The sequence below is a fragment of the Nerophis lumbriciformis genome, linkage group LG03 (assembly GCF_033978685.3).
Source record: "Nerophis lumbriciformis linkage group LG03, RoL_Nlum_v2.1, whole genome shotgun sequence".
Taxonomy (NCBI): Eukaryota; Metazoa; Chordata; class Actinopteri; order Syngnathiformes; family Syngnathidae; genus Nerophis; species Nerophis lumbriciformis.
Window position 1 is genome coordinate 61,962,735 of NC_084550.2, and position 24,869 is coordinate 61,987,603.

The window sequence follows — 24,869 nt, forward strand, 5'->3', positions numbered from 1 at the left end:
CTGCTGCTGCAGAAGTGATTCAGGTTCACGTACTGAACTGTGCTGACTGTGGCGCTGTGTCAGTCACTCACTGCCTGGTGTACTGCATGCCCAGAGCTGTGTAGGGACCCGCGTTCACCCTATTTGCTGCTTCTCCCGCGAATGTCTGCACTGTACTGTACGACGCACGCCCCCCCCCCCTCCTATTTTTTTGGGGGGGGGGGGGGGGGGGGGGGTTCGGTGAAAAAAATTTTTAACGACTCAATTTAAGGAACTGATTCTAGTGATTCAGTACAGTCAAAAGAACTGCCGATCCCATCACTAATGTATATACCAAGGGTCTCAGACACACGGCCCACACCTTAGTATGAAAATGTAATGTTAGTGCGGCCCGCGGGTTTTAAATGAATGGCGCTTGGCAGCGTCATACTTTTCAATCCTCCCGATTTTTCCGGCAGACTACAAATTTCGGGGCAACTACTCTTTCGAACGTGCCGTGATGGTATAGCATTTAACGCCCACTACAATAAGCGTGCCGGCCCAACCACACGCTGTATGAGGCTTCTGCTTGCTCACGGAAGTGACAGCAAGGCATACTTGGTCAACAACCACACAGGTTACACTGACGGTGGCGGTATAAAACACTTTAACACTCTTACTAATAATGCACCACACAGTGAATCCACACCAAACAAGAATGACAAACACATTTCAGGAGAACATCTGCACCTTAACACAACATAAACACAACAGAACAAATACCCAGAATCCCATGCAGCCTTAACTCTTCCGGGCTACATTATACACCCCCGCTACCAAACCCCGCCCACCTCAACTGACGCACAGAGGGGGTGGGGCGTGGGGGTTGATGTGTGAGGGAGCAGGGTTGGGGTGGGGGCGAGGTTTGGTGGTTGCAGGGGTGTATAATGTAGCCCGGAAGCGTCAGGGCGGCATGGGATTCTGGGTATTTGTTCTGTAGTGTTTATGTTGTGTTAAGGTGCAGATGTTCTCCCAAAATGGGTTTGTCATTCTTGTTTGGTTTTGGTTCAAAGTGTGGCGCATAATTAGTAAGAGTGTTAAAGTTGTTTTATATGGCCACCGTCAGTGTAACCTGTGTGGCTGTTGAGCAAGTATGCCTTGCTGTCACTTGCGTGTGCAAGCAGAAGATGCATATAACAAGAGGCTGAACGGGCACGCTGTTCATACAGATTGTAGAGGGCGCTAAATGCTGTACCATCATGGCGCGCCCTTATTATTATTGTAAGGGTGAAAATCGGGAATAATGAAAATCGGATAATATTATTCCCGGAAGTTTTCGGCGAGAGGCACTGAAATCCGAAGTCTCCCGGGAAATTCAGGGGGGTCGGCAAGTATGCAGCTGAGCCGCATCAGAGTGATCAAAGAGCCGCATGCGGCTCCGGAGCCGCGGGTTGCCGACCCCTGACCTATACCTACTATTAACAAAATGCTCAAGAGCACATTCTGACAGAGGAATACATTTGCTATTAGATCGGCTCTACTGATACGAGACAGCCACAGTTTTAGTCAACAGTTGCTCCGTTTTCTCGCATTGGTTCTTGATGACAGCTTGAAGCCAAAAGAACAATGCCGTACACCGCCCACTTTCGTGGGATAAACCAACAATATGGGAGTGAATCCCCATTTGCCAATGGTTTTAAACTTAAATGCATATTTGTCACGCTGTTTACTTCACCCAAAATGTGGCAACCACCTTCAAAATCCAAAGTTCTATGACGTCACACGAACAGGGTCTGTTGGTTGGATACAAAAGGACGTCACGTCCGGCTGATTGAATACGCATGGTGGTCAAGCCAATCTGTTCTCAATAGGTACAAGGGACCATTTAGCCTTTCTTGAAGAACAATGCCCTATGCTTGCGTTGTTTTTCCCTGTACAAACAGTTTAAATCGCAAAAAGGATAAACCTTTATTCAGAGTTCCTTGAAAGGCAATCAAGAATGGCGGAAGAGTTATGAAAGACGACAACAAAAGTACAAGGGAACCGAAGAATACACAAGCTTGCAGTGATAACTTTGTTAAAGGTTTGTTTGATTTACAAACCCCCTTTCCATATGAGTTGGGAAATTGTGTTAGATGTAAATATAAACGGAATACAATGATTTGCAAATCATTTTCAACCCATATTCAATTGAATGCACTACAAAGACAAGATATTTGATGTTCAAACTCATAAACTTTATTTTTTTGTGCAAATAATAATTAACTTAGAATTTCATGGCTGCAACACGTGCCAAAGTATTTGGGAAAGGGCATGTTCACCACTGTGTTACATGGCCTTTCTTTTTAACAATACTCAGTAAACGTTTGGGAACTGAGAAGACACATATTTTAAGCTTCTCAGGTGGAATTCTTTCCCATTCTTGCTTGATGTACAGCTTAAGTTGTTCAACAGTCCGGGGGTCTCCGTTGTGGTATTTTAGGCTTCATAATGCGCCACACATTTTCAATGGGAGACAGGTCTGGACTACAGGCAGGCCAGTCTAGCACCCGCACTCTTTTACTATGAAGCCACGTTGATGTAACACGTGGCTTGGCATTGTCTTATAAATGATAAATGGGTTATACTTGTATAGCGCTTTTCTACCTTCAAGGTACTCAAAGCGCTTTGACAGTATTACCACATTCACCCATTCACACACACATTCACACACTGATGGCGGGAGCTGCCATGCAAGGCGCTAACCAGCAGCCATCAGGAGCAAGGGGTGAAGTGTCTTGCCCAATCTTGCTGAAATAAGCAGGGGCGTCCATGGTAACGTTGCTTGGATGGGAACATATGTTGCTCCAAAACCTGTATGTACCTTTCAGCATTAATGGTGCCTTCACAGATGTGTAAGTTACCCATGTCTTGGGCTCTAATACACCCACATACCATCACGGATGCTGGCTTTTCAACTTTGCGCCTATAACAATCCGGATGGTTCTTTTCCTCTTTGGTCCGGAGGACACGACGTCCACAGTTTCCAAAAACAATTTGAAATGTGGACTCGTCAGACCACAGAACACTTTTACACTTTGTATCAGTCCATCTTAGATGAGCTCAGGCCCAGCAAAGCCGACGGCGTTTCTGGGTGTTGTTGATAAACAGTTTTCGCCTTGCAAAGGAGTTTTAACTTGCACTTACAGATGTAGCGACCAACTGTAGTTACTGACAGTGGGTTTCTGAAGTGTTCCTGAGCCCATGTGGTGATATCCTTTACACACCGATGTCGTTTGTTGATGCAGTACAGCCTGAGGGATCAAAGGTCACGGGCTTAGCTGCTTACGTGCAGTGATTTCTCCAGATTCTCTGAACCCTTTGATGATATTACGGACCATAGATGGTGAAATCCCTAAATTCCTTGCAATAGCTGGTTGAGAAAGGTTTTTCTTAAACTGTTCAACAATTTGCTCACGCATTTGTTGACAAAGTGGTGACCCTCGCCTCATCCTTGTTTGTGAATGACTGAGCATTTCATGGAATCTACTTTTATACCCAATCATGGCACCCACCTGTTCCCAATGTGCCTGTTCACCTGTGGGATGTTCCAAATAAGTGTTTGATGAGCATTCCTCAACTTTATCAGTATTTATTGCCACCTTTCCCAACTTCTTCAACTTCTTTGTCATGTGTTGCTGGCATCAAATTCTAAAGTTAATGATTATTTGCAAAAAAAAATGTTTATCAGTTTGAACATCAAATATGTTGTCTTTGTAGCATATTCAACTGAATATGGGTTGAAAAGGATTTGCAAATCATTGTATTCCGTTTATATTTACATCTAACACAATTTCCCAACTCATATGGAAACGGGGTTTGTACTTTTAACGTTTAGTGTTTCTCATTTAAGTATTAACTCGATATTATTTGTATTTCTTAAAACGCATTTTTGCTACAAGAGTTCCGTAAAGCACCACCTTGGCCTGTCTAAATAAAAGAATGGCAAAGGCAACGATCACAAATGAAGCTTTCAGCACATACAGGTAAAAGCCAGTAAATTAGAATATTTTGAAAAACTTGATTTATTTCAGTAATTGCATTCAAAAGGTGTAACTTGTACATTATATTTATTCATTGCACACAGACTGATGCATTCAAATGTTTATTTCATTTAATTTTGATGATTTGAAGTGGCAACAAATGAAAATCCAAAATTCCGTGTGTCACAAAATTAGAATATTACTTAAGGCTAATACAAAAAAGGGAGTTTTAGAAATGTTGGCCAACTGAAAAGTATGAAAATGAAAAATATGAGCATGTACAATACTCAATACTTGGTTGGAGCTCCTTTTGCCTCAATTACTGCGTTAATGCGGCGTGGCATGGAGTCGATGAGTTTCTGGCACTGCTCAGGTGTTATGAGAGCCCAGGTTGCTCTGATAGTGGCCTTCAACTCTTCTGCGTTTTTGGGTCTGGCATTCTGCATCTTCCTTTTCACAATACCCCACAGATTTTCTATGGGGCTAAGGTCAGGGGAGTTGGCGGGCCAATTTAGAACAGAAATACCATGGTCCGTAAACCAGGCACGGGTAGATTTTGCGCTGTGTGCAGGCGCCAAGTCCTGTTGGAACTTGAAATCTCCATCTCCATAGAGCAGGTCAGCAGCAGGAAGCATGAAGTGCTCTAAAACTTGCTGGTAGACGGCTGCGTTGACCCTGGATCACAGGAAACAGAGTGGACCGACACCAGCAGATGACATGGCACCCCAAACCATCACCCAACCATGCAAATTTTGCATTTCCTTTGGAAATCGAGGTCCCAGAGTCTGGAGGAAGACAGGAGAGGCACAGGATCCACGTTGCCTGAAGTCTAGTGTAAAGTTTCCACCATCAGTGATGGTTTGGGGTGCCATGTCATCTGCTGGTGTCGGTCCACTCTGTTTCCTGAGATCCAGGGTCAAACTCATCGACTCCATGCCACGCCGCATTAACGCAGTAATTGAGGCAAAAGGAGCTTCAACCAAGTATTGAGTATTGTACATGCTCATATTTTTCATTTTCATACTTTTCAGTTGGAAACATTTCTAAAAATCCCTTTTTTGTATTAGCCTTAAGTAATACCGTATTTTCCGCACTATAAGGCGCACCTAAAAACCACAAATTTTCTCAAAAGCTAACAGTGCGCCTTATAACCCGGTGCGCTTTATTACGATTAATTTTCATAAAGTTTCGATCTCGCAACTTCGGTAAACAGCCGCCATCTTTTTTCCCGGTAGAACAGGAAGCGCTTCTTCTTCTACGCAAGCAACCGCCAAGGAAAGCACCCGCCCCCATAGAACAGGAAGCGCTTCACCCGCCCCCATAGAACAGGAAGCGCTTCACCCGCCCCCGGAAGAAGAAGAAAAAACGCGCGGATATCACCGTACGTTTCATTTCCTGTTTACATCTGTAAAGACCACAAAATGGCTCCTACTAAACGATCCGGTTCATAAAAAGACGCAATCTCTCCATCCGCACACGGATTACTACCGTATTTCACAGCAACTGAACCGCACTGTGGAACGGGAGCACGTACGGTGAATATTCGCTCCACAGGGAATGAGAAGTCATCCTTCACTGTGGTTCTAGCTTGCCATGCTAACTTCCACTCATGGTGATATTCAAAAGGAAGACCTTGCCAAAAGAGACCTTTCCAGCCGGCGTCATCATAAAAGCTAACTCGAAGGGATGGATGGATGAAGAAAAGATGAGCGAGTGGTTAAGGGAAGTTTACGCGAAGAGGCCGGGTGGCTTTTTTCACACAGCTCCGAAGGCGAACACACCTTCACTAAGACGGGCAGACAGCCTCGGACGACATACGCCAACATTTGCCAGTGGATCGTAAATGCTTGGGCAGATATTTCGGTCACAACTGTGGTCCGAGCTTTCCGGAAGGCAGGATTCACAGAACAACAGCGACACTGACTCCCGATGACTTCTACGAGACGGAACCGGCCATTTTGGATACCACGCTTGCGCAACTTTTCAATTCGGACACCGAAGACGAAGAATTCGAAGGATTTACGAATGAAGAATAACTTCAGAAGGTGAGCGCTATGTTTATTTTGTGTGTTGTGACATTAACGTTCGAGCAACATTATGTTACTATTGCTCTACACCATTTTGAATTTTACTATGTTTGTGATTGCACATTTGCGTACATTTTGGGACAGAGTTGTTAGAACGCTGGTTTTCAATATATTATTAAAGTTTGACTGAACTATCTGACTGTTTTTTTGACATTCACTTTAGCGCAGCGTTTTTTTGACATTCACTTTAGCGCAGCGTAGGCGCGGCTTATAGTCCGGGGCGGCTTATTGGTGGACAAAATTATGAAATATGTAATTCATAGAAGGTGCGGCTAATAATCCGGTGCGCCTTATAGTGCGGAAAATACGGTATTCTAATTTTGTGACACACGGAATTTTGGATTTTCATTTGTTGCCACTTCAAATCATCAAAATTAAATGAAATAAACATTTGAATGCATCAGTCTGTGTGCAATGAATAAATATAATGTACAAGTTACACCTTTTGAATGCAATTACTGAAATAAATCAAGTTTTTCAAAATATTCTAATTTACAGGCTTTTACCTGTACACAATGTTGACATCTATAGTAAAACACGCCTACTCGTGAATGGTGCATGCAACAGCAGTGCAGGCAACAAAACATGGTAGTAGACACAAAGGTAAATCATGAAATGCAACCTTACCCAAGCAAAAACAATGCCTATTAATCCGGGAGTCTTGATACCAATGCCCTTGATCGAGCCACACAAAAAGAAGTCGTAGACCTCTATGGTTTTACAAGTTTTCATCTGTTTTGTCGTGTAGTACGATGTCTAGAGCAGTGTTTTTCAACCTTTTTTGAGCCAAGGCCCTTTTTTTGCGTTGAAAAAATCCGGAGGCACACCACCAGCAGAAATCGTTAAAAAACGACAACAAAGTTGTTGTCGCAATTGTCGGATATGAATTCAAACCATAACCATAACCAAGCATGCATCAATATAGCACTAGTCTCAAAGTAGGTGTACTGTCACCACCTGTCACATCACGCCGTGACTTATTTTGAGTTGTTCTGTGTTTTCCTGTGTGTGGTGTTTTAGTTCTTGTCTTGCGCTCCTATTTTGGTGTTGATTGTCATGTCATGTACAGATGTACTTTGTGAACGCCATCTGCTCCACACGCTGTAAGTCTTTGCTGTCGTCCAGCATTCTGTTTTTGTTTACTTTGTAGCCAGTTCAGTTTTAGTTTCGCTCTGCATAGTTTTCCCTAAGCTTCAATGCCTTTTCTTAGGGGCACTCACCTTTTGTTTATTTTTGGTTTAAGCATTAGACACCTTTTTACCTGCACGCTGCCTCCCGCTGTTTCCGACATCTACAAAGCAATTAGCTACCGGCTGCCACCTACTGATATGGAAGAGTATTACACGGTTACTCCGCTGAGCTCTAGACAGCACCGACACTCAACAACAACACATCGTTTGCAGACTATAATTACTGGTTTGCAAAAAAAATTTTTAACCCAAATAGGTGAAATGAGATAATCTCCCACGGCACACCAGACTGTATCTCACGGCACACTAGTGTGCCGTGGCACAGTGGTTGAAAAACACTGGTCTAGAGTACACGATAGTTCGCTAAGTTTGGGCACTCCACCAACGAATAATCCTTTATCACTCGACAAATCTTTTTTTTAGGATTTTATTCCATTGCATAGTTGGATTTTTAGCTCACATCTGCTTTTAGCAGGAATATATAGGCCCAGATAGTGCGCACGCTGCTTGCTGGACAACAGCCATCTTGGCTTGGTTGTGTGCGACAGCCATCTTGGTTGGCTTGGTTGACCACCACTGGTTTTCACTTCCGGGAAGAAATCCCTTGTCGGAATACACGCAATAGAGATGACATCAAAACAATCTGATTGGACGATTCCATCAACCATTTTTCTTACAGAAAAACAACAATTACATGTTCATGTTAAAGTACCAATGATTGTCACACACACACACACACTAGGTGTGGAGAAATTATTCTCTGCATTTGACCCATCACCCTTGATCACCACCTGGTAGGTGAAGGGAGCAGTGAGCAGCAGAGGTGGCTGCACCCGGGAATGATTTTTGGTGATTTAACCCCCAATTCCAAGCCTTGATGCTGAGTGCCAAGCAGGGAGGTAATGGCTCCCATTTTTATAGTCTTTGGTATGAACTCACAACCTACCCATCTCAGGGCGGACACTCTAACCACTAGGCCACTGAGTAGGTGGCCTAGTTGTCCTGTGACTGACTCCATCAGTTAAAGGGGTCATATCATGATTTTTTTTTTCAACATTTAAAATACCTCCTTGCAACATGCAATAGTGGTTCTTAGGTGGAAAAATCTGCAAAGATTTTGTTTTTCGGATTTATTTTCTAACCACTTTTTTCTCTCTTTCAAAACAGCTCGTTTTGAGAGGCGGAGTTATTATATGCAAATTAACTTCTCCTCACCCTGAGTTGGGCAACATAACCAATAACAGCATGTTTTTCTTTGAGTCGTAACCTGGCCATTTTGTCGTCTAAACCAGTGTTTTTCAACCTTTTTTGAGCCAAGGCACATTTTTTGCGTTGAAAAAATGCGGACGCACACCACCAGCAGAAATCATTAAAATACGTAACTCAGTTTAAAGTGAAGAGTAGTTGTCGCAATTGTTGGATATGACTTTAAAGCATGCATCACTATAGCTCTTGTCTCAAAGTAGGTGTACTGTCACCACCTGTCACATCACGCCGTGACTTATTTTGAGTTTTTTGCTGTTTTCCTGTGTGTAGTGTTTTAGTTCTTGTCTTGCGCTCCTATTTTGGTTGCTTTTTCTCTTTTTTTGGTATTTTCCTGTAGCAGTTTCATGTCTTCCTTTGAGCGATATTTCCCGCATCTACTTTGTTTTAGCAATCTAGAATATTTCAGTTGTTTTTATCCTTCTTAGTGGGGACATTGTTGATTGTCATGTCATGTTCGGATGTGCATTGTGTTTGCTCCACAGTAAGTCTTTGCTGTCGTCCAGCATTCTGTTTTTGTTTACTTTGTAGCCAGTTCAGCTTTAGTTTTGTTCTGCATAGCCTTTCCTAAGCTTCAATGTCTTTTCTTAGGGGCAATCACCTTTTGTTTATTTTTAGTTTAAGCATTAGACACCTTTTTTACCTGCACGCTGCCTCCCGCTGTTTCCAACATCTACAAAGCAATTAGCTACCGGCTGCGACCTACTGATATGGAAGAGTATTACACGGTTACTCTGCCGAGCTCTAGACAGCACCGACACTCAACAACAACACATCATTTTCAGACTATAATTACTGGTTTACAAAAAATACTTTTAACCCAAATAGGTGAAAAGTAGCAGACACACACTCCAGGCCAAGAAGACTGAGTCAAAGAACGCAGAAGTTTGCAGTGATCACTTTGCTAAAGGTTTGTTTGATATACTTTTTAACGTTTAGTATTTCCCATTTAAGTATTATACTGACATTATTTGTATTTTATCTTGTTTTGGAGTTCCTAAAAGCGGAACTGCATTTTGGGGGGAATTTTGCCTATCATTCACAATCATTACCGTATTTTGACGATTTTAATCACAGACTTTTTCAGCACATTGATTTCCATAGCAGCGCACTTCCAACTTCTGGCAACAACTGTGTGTCTTACTTCCATAAACCAAGGTGTGTGTGTGTCTTCTAACCATGACAGATTCAGTAACAAACAACAAAGACAACTATTTTTGGACAAATGAGGATTCACAACCATATATTTTTGAAGCTAAATATACTGAGGATGAACTACTGCTTCTAGAAGCCAGCACAAAGTAAGAGTGAAGTGAAAGGGACCTCAAAATTGCAAAATGTGGAACTTGAAGCCATGCTTTTTCCGACATAAATGGAGCGCTTACCCAAATAAACCGGAAAAAACATACATAAGGCTGAAACGACGCGTCGACTTAGTCGACGTCATCGGTTACGTAAATACGTCGACGCCGTTTTTGTGCGTCGGCGCGTCGCATATTTACGTCACACTACTTTACTGTCATGGCAGAGCGCAAAGCAGACAATGCGAGCGAGGGGAAAAAAGCACGCCAAAAGTCGTCAAAAGTGTGGGAGTATTTCAATAAATGGCCTAATAATGTTGTTGTATGCACACTGTGTCGAGCGGAAATGGCCTATCATAGCAGCACAACGGCTATGAACGAACATTTGAAAAGAAAACCCCCGACAGCGTTCTTGCCATCACCATCAACAAGTCAATCGTCTGCGTGCGTATACGTTGTCATTATTACACAAAAACATGAATGTGTCATTTGTATCTGCGTTGTAAATTCATAAACTAAAGCACTCTGAGAGGCGCGTTTGGCGTGCCTGTTCAGTGTTTACAAAGACGCGCTCCTCTTTAACGCTGTGGAGAGGCGGCGGCGAGCGAGTGGCGAGGCGGGGCGCGCCGGGAGCGACGCCGCAATCGTGCCCAGGTGCGCGATCCGCGCAGTTGGAAGAGAAAAGACTTTGTGTAAAATTAAAAGATTGTAAACCTGGCAAAGCCGTCTGGCGTTCAGTCTGTCGGTCCTGAAAGAACCCCACGGCACAAGACGTGTCACAAACGCTAACGTTAATTAGTTGTGCAAATACCTTTTACAACATTAACAGTTACATATACTATGTACAAACGAACAATTAACTTTCACTTTAATCATACTATCATTGTTGTGTTATTAAGCAAAATAAGCAATACTTTTACTTTTGTTGAAATGTTTACACTGTACACTTTTTTGTATTGAATGTTTAGCTTTATTTTTGCACATTTTAGCAAATAAGCAATACTTTTACTTTTGTTGAAATGTTTACACTTGTTACAGAATATTTCCGTTTTGCACTTTTTTGTATTGGATGTTTATCTTTATTTTTGCACATTTTAAAGCAAAATAAGCAATACTTTTACTTTTGAAATGCTTATACTATTCCAGAATATTAAGATTTGCACTGGATGTTTACTTTTATATTTGCACATTAAAAATCAAATAAGCTACTTTTAATTTTGTTAAATGTTAAAAGTTTTAAATGTTTACATTGTTAAAGAATATTTTGTCATGTTGTTGTCAATGTTGACTGACTAGTGGCCATACTTTTTTTTTTGTAAATAAAAGCCATGCCTTTTGAAAAAACTGGCCTACATTTATTTTTTCCTCTTCATTTTAAATAAAATAAAAAATCGGTAAAAGGAAAAATAATCTATAGATTAATCGAAAAAATAATCTATAGATTAACCGATTAACCGAAAAAATAATCTATAGATAAAAAAATAATCGTTAGCTGCAGCCCTATACATAACCCAGCTGGACCAAACGCACAACTGTCCATTGAGTGAGTCACACTTTATATTGATTATGATACACGCAGCACGCCATGCGTGTATCATGAAAGACATATGGCTAGCTGTGTACAAACAAAACACAAAATGTGGACTAATACTTAACAGATACTGTAATATGATTGTTCATGTTTGTCTTTCAGTACAGATTGGTGTCTTATCGCATTGTGTTGTGCATTACAAACTCAAACCTGTTTCGTGTTGACGTAGAAGCTAGCTTATCTCTTTCTGGCTAATGCCAAAGCATGCCGATTGATTGAAACTTTTATTAGTAGATTGCACAGTACAGTACATATTCCGTACAATTGACCACTAAATGGTAACACCCCAATAAGTTTTTCAACTTGTGTAGGTCGGGGTCCACGTAAATCATTTCATGGTACAAATATATACTACCAGCATAATACTGTCATCACACAAGTTAATCATCAGAGTAAATACATTGAATTATTTACATTATTTACAATACGGGGGATGGGATGAGGAGGGTTTGGTTGATATCAGCACTTCAGTCAACAACAATTGCATCATCAGAGAAATGGACATTGAAACAGTGTAGGTCTGACTTGGTAGGATATGTACAGCGAGCAGAGAACAGTGAGTTCAGAAAGCATAAGAACACGTATATACCGTATTTTTCGGACTATAAGTCGCAGTTTTTTTTAATAGTTTGGCCGGGGGTGCGACTTATACTCAGGAGCAACTTATGTGTGAAATGATTAACACATTAGCGTAAAATATCAAATAATATTATTTATCTCATTCACGTAAGAGTCTAGACGTATAAGATTTCATGGGATTTAGCGATTAGGAGTGACAGATTGTTTGGTAAACGTATAGCATGTTCTATATGTTATAGTTATTTGAATGACTCTTACCATAATATGTTACGTTAACATACCAGTTGGTTATTTATGCCTCATATAACGTACACTTATTCAGCCTGTTGTTCACTATTCTTTATTTATTTTAAATTGCCTTTCAAATGTCTATTCTTGCTGTTGGCTTTTATCAAATACATTTCCCAAAAAAATGCGACTTGTACTCCGGAGCGACTTATAGTCCGAAAAATATGGTAGATTTGATTATTTACCATCAGGGGAGGTGGGATGTGGTGGGGGGAGGGTGTTAGTCAAGGGTTGAAGGTGACTGGAGGTGTTTTTTTAGTGCGGTTTTGAAGGAGGATAGAGATGCCCTTTCTTTTACACCTGTTGGGAGTGCATTCCATATTGATGTGGCATAGAAGGAGAATGAGTTAAGACCTTTGTTAGATCGGAATCTGGGTTTAACGTGGTTAGTGGAGCTCCCCCTGGTGTTGTGGTTATGGCGGTCATTTACGTTAAGGAAGTAGTTTGACGTGTACTTCGGTATCAGGGAGGTGTAGCGGATTTTATAGACTAGGCTCAGTGCAAGTTGTTTTACTCTGTCCTCCACCCTGAGCCAGCCCACTTTGGAGAAGTGGGTAGGAGTGAGGTGTGATCTGGGGTGGAGGTCCACAAGTAATCTGACTAGCTTGTTCTGGGATGTTTGGAGTCTAGATTCGAGGGTTTTGGAGGTGCTGGGGTACCAGGAGGTGCCAGCGTAATCGAAAAAGGGTTGAACAAGAGTTCCCGCTAGAATCTTCAAGGTGCTTTTGTTGACCAGAGAGGAGATTCTGTAGAGAAATCTCGTTCGTTGGTTGACCTGATTACCTTGGTTGCCATTTTATCACAGGAAAGATTAGCCTCTAGAATGGAACCTAGGTAGGTGACGTCATCTTTTCTGGTGATAACAATGTCACCCACTTTTATATTGAAGTTACTGCCTTTTTTTAGATTGATTTGGGACCCAAATAGGATGGATTCCGTTTTACCTAAGTGTATGGATAGTTTATTGTCAGCGAGCTGGTATGTACGTACGCTAGAAAGAGTTCCTCAGTGTTCGCTTTTACAATTACAATGTCGCCACAGCTTGGTTATTATACTGGTTGCAGAACGTAAATGAAGTATTGACAATTTTTTGAATGCATTTTAAAGTGATTTAGAGGTAGAATTAATTGCTCCCATTAGCTGCACCGCTAGACACCCAGAGCAAGACTATTTTTGTTTGTTAGAATGCAAAAACAACTTTTGTCTTCTTGTCTCTCATAATAGATGTGGAAGATAGGCAAAATGTTTTTGAAAAAGTGCAGTTCCACATTTAAAGGGGAACATTATCACAATTTCAGAAGGGTTAAAACCATTAAAAATCAGTTCCCAGTGGCTTATTATATTTTTCGAAGTTTTTTTCAAAATTTTACCCATCACGCAATATCCCTAAAAAAAGCTTCAAAGTGCCTGATTTTAACCATCGTTATATACACCCGTCCATTTTCCTGTGACGTCACACAGTGAAGCTAATACAAACAAACATGGCGGATAGAACAGCAAGATATAGCGACATAAGCTCGGATTCAGACTCGGATTTCAGCGGCTTAAGCGATTCAACAGATTACGCGTGTATTGAAACGGATGGTTGTAGTGTGGAGGCAGGTAGCGAAAACGAAATTGAAGAAGAAACTGAAGCTATTGAGCCATATCGATTTGAACCGTATGCAAGCGAAACCGACGAAAACGACACGACAGCCAGCGACACGGGAGAAAGCGAGGACGAATTCGCCGATCGCCTTCTAACCAACGATTGGTATGTGTTTGTTTGGCATTAAAGGAAACTAACAACTATGAACTAGGTTTACAGCATATGAAATACATTTGGCAACAACATGCACTTTGAGAGTGCAGACAGCCCAGTTTTCATCAATTAATATATTCTGTAGACATACCCTCATCCGCTCTCTTTTCCTGAAAGCTGATCTGTCCAGTCCAGTTGGAAATGCATCTGCTTTGAGTGCCGCGGGATATCCACACATTCTTGCCATCTCTGTCGTAGCATAGCTTTCGTCGGTAAAGTGTGCGGAACAAACGTCCAATTTCTTGCCACTTTCGCATCTTTGGGCCACTGGTGCAACTTGAATCCGTCCCTGTTCGTGTTGTTACACCCTCCGACAACACACCGACGAGGCATGATGTCTCCAAGGTACGGAAAACAGTCGAAAAAACGGAAAATAACAGAGCTGATTTGACTCGGTGTTTGTAATGTGTTTGAGAAAATGGCGGATTGCTTCCCGTTGTGACGTCATCGCTTCGAGAGCGAATAATAGAAAGGCGTTTAATTCGCCAAAATTCACCCATTTAGAGTTCGGAAATCGGTTAAAAAAATATATGGTCTTTTTTCTGCAACATCAAGGTATATATTGACGCTTACATAGGTCTGGTAATAATGTTCCCCTTTAAACACAATTTTGCTACAAGTATTTAACCAAATCGGCGAGTTAAAATAAAGTCAAATGTGAGCAAAACCTAAAAGAGTCAAGCTTTTACCAAAAGCAGCAATCATAAATGAAGCTTTTAGCAAATACACAACGTTGAGATCTACGGTTGTATTTTGATAAAGACGGGGGAAAACATGGCGCGTGCAATAACAATAAGGCAACAAACATGGCTGTAGACGCAAAGTTAAATCATGAAATGCAAACTTACCCGAGCAAAAACGATGCATATTTATCCGGGAGAATCTCGATATCAATTTCCTTGATCCAGCCACGCACAAAGAAGTTGTAGACCTGTGTGCTTTTCCATGTTTTCATCTGTTTTGTCGTGTAAAATGATGTCTGGATCACCAGATAGTTCCAACATGTCTGGGAATGCGGCCAACGGATAATCCTTGAGATCACGCGACAAATATTTTTGATAACATACGGGGGTAGATTCCATTGCAGTTTGCATTTTTTGCTCCTACCTGATTTTAGTGGTCAGATCTAGGCCCCTTGCTGCACAGTAGCCATGTTGGTTTGGTGGCCCAAACACTCCGTTCACTTCCGTTCAAAAGTCACGTGACTGAATACAACCTATTGTTGACGTCACCAATTGTGCCCATTCCATACGGACAGTTTGGAGGAAGTAGATGAGAAGGTATAATTATTTTATAAATATCTCCACGTTTTGATTTTAAATGTTCGGGACTAATGCAGATCCCAAATGCACAACAGCAGGTACAAATAGGTAAGAGAAGTTGGTTTTATTCATGATAGGGCTCCTTTAAGTGGATAGTGTAGCGCAGACCTGGGCAAAATACGGCCCGCGGGCCACATGCGGCCCATTAAGATTTTCAATCCGGCCCGCCAGACGTTCTATGTACTTTTGTTACACCTTTAACATCAAAACTGTAGCCGCCATTATGGTGTGCAGTGCTGTTTTTAAATGACCGTAAATCTTGAACTAAGTACTTCAATGGTTGAAATTTGCGCTTTTTGAGTGTTACACAAGTTATTACGCTAATCTACATCACAGCAGCTCAGACGAGGAACAAAGCGGGGTTGTTTTCAGAGCAGCCAGCCCCAAACGCATGTGTCAGGAACAGATTCGGAAGCAAAGTTTTACTACAACATTTCTGCATAAAAGTGATAAAATAGTTTGCTGTTTGTTACATTTTTGTTGTGTTTAGCTTGATTGTAAAATATGTCAATCGAGGAGCTGGTCTGCGAAAAAAAAGAGGAGCGATTTCCATACGTTGATATTCAGTGTTTTACTGCTCATAGTTAATATGGTAAATCCCACTTTCTTTATTTTAATGGACATGTTGGGTGTCCCGTTCAGTAAAAAAACTTTTTTTAGGTAGTCTGTCATAACTTTTTTCGAATTCTACCGGACATTGTGACTTTTGGTGTTAAAAAAGGGACCCAAACAAACATACTGTACAGCAGGTTTTTACAGCTAAATGTGTATATATATCATTTAAACACACATACACATTGGGCCCCCTACAGACATTTTTTCTCTCAATTTGGCCCCCGGAGTCAAAATATTTGGTATAGCATAATAAAAAAACAGCTTTGAAACACAGAGAGTATTAATTCAACTAGAGTATTGATGTGTTTTTTATATCCAATAACTGCAGTGTGCGCTTTTCAAACAAACAAACACCAAGGCTAGCTAGTTGCTATTTAAAGTGCTCTCGGGGAGAGCTTTCGCTATTTTTTTATACATATCTCTGCGTTTTAATTTTAAATGTTCGGGACTAATGCAGATCCCAAATGCACAACATCAGGTACAAATAGGTAAGAGAAGTTGGTTATACATGATAGGGCCCCTTTAAGTGGATAGTGTAGCGCAGACCTGAGCAAAATACGGCCCGCGGGCCACATGTGGCCCATTAAGATTTTCAATCCGGCCCGCCAGACGTTCTACGTACTTTTTTTACACCTTTAACATCAAAATCGTAGCCGCCATTATGATGTGCAGTGCTGTTTTTAAATGACCGTAAATCTTGAACTAAGTACTTCAATGGTTGAAATTTGCGCTTTTTGAGTGTTACACAAGTTATTACGCTAATCTACATCACAGCAGCTCAGACGAGGTACAAAGCGGGTTTGTGTTCAGAGCAGCCAGCCCCAAACGCATGTGCCAGGAACAGATTCGGAAGCACATTTTTACAACAAAATTTCTGCATAAAAGTGATAAAATATTTTGCTGTTTGTTACATTTTTGTTGTGTTTTGCTTGATTGTAAAATATGTCAATCGAGGAGCTGGTCTGAGAAGTAAAAGAGGAGCGATGTTCATATGTTGTTGATATTCAGTGTTTTACTGCTCATAGTTAATATGGTAAATCCCACTTTCTTTATGTTAATGGACATGTTGGGTGTCCCGTTCAGTAAAAAAAAACTTTTTTTAGGTAGTCTGTCATAACTGTTTTCGAATTCTTACGGACATTGTGACTTTTGGTATTAAAAAAGGGACCCAAACATACTGTACAGCAGGTTTTTACAGCTAAATGTGTATATATCATATATACACACATACACATTGGGCCCCTTACACACTTTTTTTCTGTCAATTTGGCCCCCGGAGTCAAAATATTTGGTATAGCATAATAAAAAAACAGCTTTGAAACACAAAGAGTATTTAATTCAACTAGAATATTGATGTTTTTTTATATCCAATAACTGCAGTGTGCGCTTTCCAAAAAACAAACACAAAGGCTAGCTAGTTGCTATTTAAAGTGCTCTCAGGGAGAGCCTTCGCTATTTTTTTATACATATCTCTGCGTTTTAATTTTAAATGTTCGGGACTAATGCAGATCCCAAATGCACAACAGCAGGTACAAATAGGTAAGAGAAGTTGGTTATACATGATAGGGCCCCTTTAAGTGGATAGTGTAGCGCAGACCTGAGCAAAATACGGCCCGCGGGCCACATGTGGCCCATTAAGATTTTCAATCCGGCCCGCCAGACGTTCTACGTACTTTTTTTACACCTTTAACATCAAAACCGTAGCCGCCATTATGATGTGCAGTGCTGTTTTTAAATGACCGTAAATCTTGAACTAAGTACTTCAATGGTTGAAATTTGCGCTTTTTGAGTGTTACACAAGTTATTACGCTAATCTACATCACAGCAGCTCAGACGAGGTACAAAGCGGGTTTGTTTTCAGAGCAGCCAGCCCCAAACGCATGTGCCAGGAACAGATTCGGAAGCACATTTTTACAACAAAATTTCTGCATAAAAGTGATAAAATATTTTGCTGTTTGTTACATTTTTGTTGTGTTTTGCTTGATTGTAAAATATGTCAATCGAGGAGCTGGTCTGAGAAGTAAAAGAGGAGCGATGTTCATATGTTGTTGATATTCAGTGTTTTACTGCTCATAGTTAATATGGTAAATCCCACTTTCTTTATGTTAATGGAGATGTTGGGTGTCCCGTTCAGTAAAAAAACCTTTTTTTAGGTAGTCTGTCATAACTGTTTTCGAATTCTAACGGACATTGTGACTTTTGGTATTAAAAAAGGGACCCAAACAAACATACTGTACAGCAGGTTTTTACAGCTAAATGTGTATATATATATCATTTAAACACACATACATATTGGGCCCCCTACACACATTTTTTCTCTCAATTTGGCCCCCGAGTCAAAACATTTGGTATAGCATAATAAAAAAAAACAGCTTTGAAACACAGAGTATTAATTCAACTAGAGTATTAATGTTGTTTTATATCCAATAACTGCAGTGTGCGCTTTACAATAAACAAACACAAAGGCTAGCTAGTTGCTATTTAAAGTGCTCTCGGGGGCCCCCTTTCGGGGGCGCCAACGAGCCTTCACTATTATTTTTCAAGGTCCGCCATTAAAGTAGAGAATAATATAAACGCAGACACGCCACTGTGACATCCCCAATTCCAACTTTGAACGACTTGCCGATGGGCGTCGCGTTTCTCCGGACTTGTACGCTGGCTCGGTAATATTTGCTCCGTCTGAGCGGTCAATGTTAGCCGAGACGGCCGCTGTAGCTCCGGCCAGCCCGTCCTTCCGCTCGCCGCTCCTCGTACCGCCGAGGCGGCGGACGGGCGGCGCGTCGGGTCGACCGAACAAGCAAAAGCAGACGGCCGGTGGCACAATTACCTCTTAAGTGCTGTCTCGGCGTCCTCCGGCGCGCAGACGTTCCTCGGTAAAATGGCTGCGACGAGAGCCGAGTGGCTGACTGAACGGGCGGGAGAGGCGGAGCCAGCCGGGGAGAAAGGAGAAGGGGCGGGGCATGAGGCGGCCAAGGGGTGGGGGTGGGGAGCCGGCGCGAGAGCGAAAATATACGTGGAAATGCTACCAAATCCTCCCATGGAACCATAAAAGCAAATACTGTGGAAAAAACCTAGCAAACTTAGGTGAACGTTAACCATGAAAAAGCTACAAAAATAACAACAAAGTTAGAAACCTGACACCAAAGTCGGCGTGACTAACGTGTGGTGGGCGGGGCTTATGACTATTTTCGTACGAAGCTAACATCCTTCCTGACAACCACCATTAAAATATTTTATTTACTTTTTACTCTAATGCAGGCCTGGGCAATTATTTTGACTCGGGGCCACATTTAGAGAAAAAAATGTTTCTGGGGGCCGGTATATCTATTTTTAGGAACACTAATACAAAACCTCACGATTATTAAATGCTAAAAACTAGAGATGTCCGATAATATCGGCCCGATAAATGCGTTAAAATGTAATATCGGAAAATATCGGTATCGGTTTTTTTTTTTTATCGGTATTTTTTTTATATTTTTATTTTTTAATTAAATCAACATAAAAAAAACACAAGATACACTTACAATTAGTGCACCAACCCAAAAAAAACTCCCTCCCCCATTCACACTCATTCACACAAAAGGGTTGTTTCTTTCTGTTATTAATATTCTGGTTCCTACATTATATATCAATATATATCAATACAGCCTGCAAGGGATACAGTCCGTAAGCACACATGATTGTGCGTGCTGCTGGTCCACTAATAGTACTAACCTTAAACACTTAATTTTACTCATTTTCAATAATTACTAGTTTCTATGTAACTGTTTTTATATTGTTTTACTTTCTTTTTTATTCAAGAAAATGTTTTAAATTTATTTATCTTATTTTATTTTATTAATTTTTTTTTTTTTAAGTACCTTATCTTCACCATACCTGGTTGTCCAAATTATGCATAATAATGTTTCAATACCACGACTATATATATCGGTTGATATCGGTACGGTAATTAAAGAGTTGGACAATATCGGAATATCGGATATCGGCAAAAAGCCATTATCGGACATCCCTACTAAAAACGTTATGACAGACCGCCTTAAAAAACGTAATGGAATTTTACATTTTTCTATGAAGGATAAAACACTGAATATTAGGGGTGTGGGGAAAAAATTTATTCGAATTCGAATCGCGATTCTCACATTGTGCGATTCAGAATCGATTCTCATTTTTTAAAAATCGAGTTTTATTTTTAATTAATTTATTTCATTTTTTTTAAATTTTTTTTTTATTAATCAATCCAACAAAACAATACACAGCAATACCATAACATCCATCCATCCATTTTCTACCGCTTATTCCCTTTGGGGTCACGGGGGGGCGCTGGAGCCTATCTCAGCTACAATCGGGCGGAAGGCGGGGTACACCCTGGACAAGTCGCCACCTCATTGCAGGGCCAACACAGATAAACAGACAATGCAATCCAATTCCAAAACCAAACCCGACCCAGCAACACTCAGAACTGCAATAAACAGAGCAATTGAGAGGAGACACAAACACGACACAGAACAAACCAAAAGTAGTGAAACAAAAATGAATAATATCAACAACAGTATCAATGTTAGTTACAATTTCAACATAGCAGTGATTAAAAATCCCTCATTGACATTATCATTAGGCATTTATAAAAAAAAAAAAAAGAACAATAGTGTCACAGTGGCTAACACTTGCATCACATCTCATAAGCTTGACAACACACTGTGTCCAATATTTTCACAAAGATAAAATAAGTCATATTTTTGGTTCATTTAATAGTTAAAACAAATTTACATTATTGCAAACAGTTGATAAAACATTGTCCTTTACAATTATAAAAGCCTTTTACAAAAATCTACTACTCTGCTTGCATGTCAGCAGACTGGGGTAGATCCTGCTGAAATCCTATGTATTGAATGAATAGACAATCCTTTTGAATCGGGAATATATCGTTTTTGAATCGAGAATGGCGTTGAATCGAAAAAAATCGATTTTGAATCAAATCGTGACCCCAAAAATCGATATTGAATCGAATCGACGGGACACCCAAAGATTCACAGCCCTACTGAATATTGACAAAATATGAACATCACACCCCCTTTCAATCGACATATTTTACAATCAAGTGAAACGCAACAAAAATGCAACAAACAGTGAAAGATGAACGCGAAGGGTACAAAATAAACCCACCTACAATCTGATATATCTGATATATCACTAAGCTTTAGAACTTTGTTGTGAAAATCTCCTTCCGCGTCTGTGGAAACGCTTCTCGCTGTCATGACTTGGTCCTTGGTGTTTGCTTTTCCGGAAGGCAACGGAAAGTTGGCTCGGCCGACACGGTAATGTGAGTACATATTTTATTTTTACAATAACAAAAGGAACAAACTAAAGGTGCGCACAATGGCGGAGAACAAACTATGAAACCAAAAAGACTATAGCACAAAGGCAATTAACTAAGAACACGAAACAAAACACTTACTGTGGCATGGGACTGTGAACATGGCTTGAAAAGATAAAGAGTGTGCAGAGCATAAATGCGATGTCGCCAGGCTGACCAACAGAAAAAGAAAAGCTTAAATAACACAGACATGATTAACGAAAACAGGTGCGTGACTCAAAACGTGAAACAGGTGCGTGATGTTACAGGTGAAAACTAATGGGTTGCTATGGAAACAAAACAAGGGAGTGAACAACCAAAAACTAAAGAGTCCAATAACTAAACAAAACAAAACATGACTAAAACAAAACATGATTACACAGACATGACACTCGCCCACACTGCTTGGTGCCTCGTCTGAGCTGCTGTGACTTAGATGACCATAGTAACTAATTAGATGACCATAGTAACTAATTAGATGACCATAGTAACTAATTAGATTACCATAGTAACAAATTAGATGACCATAGTAACAAATTAGATGACCATAGTAACTGGTATATCATCCATAAGCGCAGATTCCAACCATTGAAAGACTTAGTATAGTTCAAGACTTGCGGTCATTAGAAAATGGCAGCTAGTTTCCATCTTAAAGATCTAAAAAAATTTGGGGGGAATGTCCAGCGGGCCAGATTGAAAAGCTTAACGGGCCGCATGTGGCCCCCGGGCCTTAATTTGCCCAGGTCTGCTCTAATAGTTGACTTAGAGTGCATCTCTAGCCTCCTTCAAAACCGCACTAAAAGAACACCTCCGGGCAACTTCAACCCTTGACTAACACCCTCCCCCCTCCACATCCCACCTCCCCGGATTGTAAATAACCAAATGTAAATAATCAAATGTATTTCTAATGTATATACTTGTTCTTATGCTATCTGAACTCACTATGTTCTCTGCTCGCTGTACATATCCTACCAAGTCAGACCTACACTGTTTCAATGTCCATTTCTCTGATGATGCAATTGTTGATGACTGAAGTGCTGATATCAACCAAACCCTCCTCATCCCACACCCCGGATTGTAAATAATGTAAATAATTCAATGTATATACTCTGATGATTAACTTGTGTGATGACTGTATTATGATGATAGTATATATTTGTACCATGAATTGATTAACGTGGACCCCGACTTAAACAAGTTGAAAAAATTATTGGGGTGTTACCATTTAGTGGTCAATTGTACGGAATATGTACTGTACTGTGCAATCTACTAATAAAAGTTTCAACCAATCAATCAAAGCCTCTCCAGGATATTTACGTACCTCCACATTTGTTGTCGTTTTTAGCGCTTCCACAGCAAGTCAACTGACAGATATAAGGCTATGTCTACACTAACAATAATTATTTAGCCTAAGCCCCGTTTCAGCCACACTAAACCAACGTTTAAGGTTCCACTCTTTGGATAATTTTTTACACGGGTAAGTGCGCCGTCTATTTCTTGAATCTCCAGCTCTTAGATTTGTATGGACTCATCGATCGTTTACAAACTGAGTTGGGAGAGGAAGTGACGCCAGAAAGACCGCGCCCCACACAGGATGTGACGCCAGAAAGAACGCGCCACAGCCAGCTTCATAATAAAGCGGTTTCGTAACTCGGAGCTAACCACTGGAAAGATGGAGGCGAGTCATCCAGTTTCTCCTTCTTCTACATGTACAGACGCTTATGGAAATCACACATGAATTCCTTAAGAGAAAGCCATTGCAGCTATTTGGGATACAACACTTCTCAGACGGTAAGAGAACTTTCCAATGTCCAGGTCAGCTGTGATGCTACTTACCAAAAAACTGTGTCCATTTGTCGAAGGAGACACAACGAGAATGCGGGCTCCCGTATATGTGATAAAAAAGGTAGCTTGTTACCTGGCCGCCGAGGGAAGACTAACTACAGAAAACGGGGAATGCTTTTGGACTGGCAAAGCAGACTGTATCAGTTATTGTCCGCCATGTATGTCGCAGACTCAACGTCTAGGTCCAGAGTATATAAAGTCACTAAAAAGGAATGAACAATGAAGGTGTAGGCAAAAGAGTGAGGAGTGTCCTGACCAGATATCTAGATCCCTAGATTGATTGATGTAAAATGTTCTTTATCACACTGTGTACTTGTCTAATAAAGATTTGATTAATTTATAATGGCTCAGGTGTGATTCACTACAACAGTGTCAGGTTCAAACACCAAATTATCTATTAAACAAGACAAGAAGCAAGGAATCAAGCAGAGACAGAGTTCAATTTAGCTCATGTGGCGAAACGTTTGGGGCTGCACACTCAGGTACAGCCCCACGCGCTCCTCTATTTATTCAGGAGTTCCCTAGTTAAAGGGGAACATTATCACCAGACCTATGTAAGCGTCAATATATACCTTGATGTTGCAGAAAAAAGACCATATATTTTTTTAACCGATTTCCGAACTCTAAATGAGTGAATTTTGGCGAATTAAACGCCTTTCTATTATTCGCTCTCGGAGCGATGACGTCACAACGTGACGTCACATCGGGAAGCAATCCGCCATTTTCTCAAACACAGAGTCAAATCAGCTCTGTTATTTTCCGTTTTTTCGACTTTTTTCCGTACCTTGGAGACATCATGCCTCGTCGGTGTGTTGTCGGAGGGTGTAACAACACGAACAGGGACGGATTCAAGTTGCACCAGTGGCCCAAAGATGCGAAAGTGGCAAGAAATTGGACGAATGTTGTTCAAAATACGAGGGTGTGGGGAAAGCCAACGAAAATGGTCAGTCGTTTGTTGCGCACACTTTACCGACGAAAGCTATGCTACGACAGAGATGGCAAGAATGTGTGGATATCCTGCGACACTCAAAGCAGATGCATTTCCAACGATAAAGTCAAAGAAATCTGCCGCCAGACCCCCATTGAATCTGCCGGAGCGTGTATGCTATTCAGGGACAAAGGACCTCGGTAGCACGGCAAGCAATGGCGGCAGTTTGTTCCCGCAGACGAGCGAGCTAAACCCCCTGGATGTCTTGGCTCACACCATCCCTTATGCCACCGAAGATGATCAAGAAAAGAATATCGACCCTAGCGTCCCTGGCCTGCGGACATCAACTCCAAAACTGGACAGATCAGCTTTCTGGAAAAGAGAGCGGATGAGGGTATGTCTACAGAATATATTAATTGATGAAAACTTTATTCAATACTCACGGTTTTACGTAAATTATTATACATAAGCTGTGTTTACCAATAATTTAGCTTAAAACATTACAACACTTAAAAACAAACACATACCAATCGTTGGTTACTAGGCGATTGCCGAATTCGTCCTCGCTTTCTCCCGTGTCGCTGGCTGTCGTGTCGTTTTCGTCGGTTTCGCTTGCATACGATTCAAACCGATATGGCTCAATAGCTTCAGTTTCTTCTTCAATTTCGTTTAAGCCGCTGAAATCCGAGTCTGAATCCGAGCTAATGTCGCTATAACTTGCTGTTC

The 24,869-nt window shown here is 41.0% G+C and overlaps 1 protein-coding gene across 4 annotated transcripts in view; it reads right to left on the reverse strand.

Annotated features, from left to right (window-relative positions):
- Positions 1 to 24,869, reverse strand: part of ccdc71 (coiled-coil domain containing 71) — a 90,375-nt gene that overhangs the window by 33,064 nt on the left and 32,442 nt on the right. The window contains exons 1-2 of one of the 4 annotated variants that reach the window (XM_061940688.2): positions 15,188 to 15,497; positions 14,929 to 15,111 (exon numbers count right to left, since the gene is read on the reverse strand). The exons of 1 other annotated variant lie outside the window; for it this stretch is intronic. In XM_061940688.2, coding sequence (XP_061796672.2) covers positions 14,929 to 15,035 — 107 coding nt within the window. In that variant the 5' untranslated portion in view covers positions 15,036 to 15,111; positions 15,188 to 15,497. 2 more of the 4 variants (XM_061940680.2, XM_061940703.2) reach the window with 2 other exon arrangements.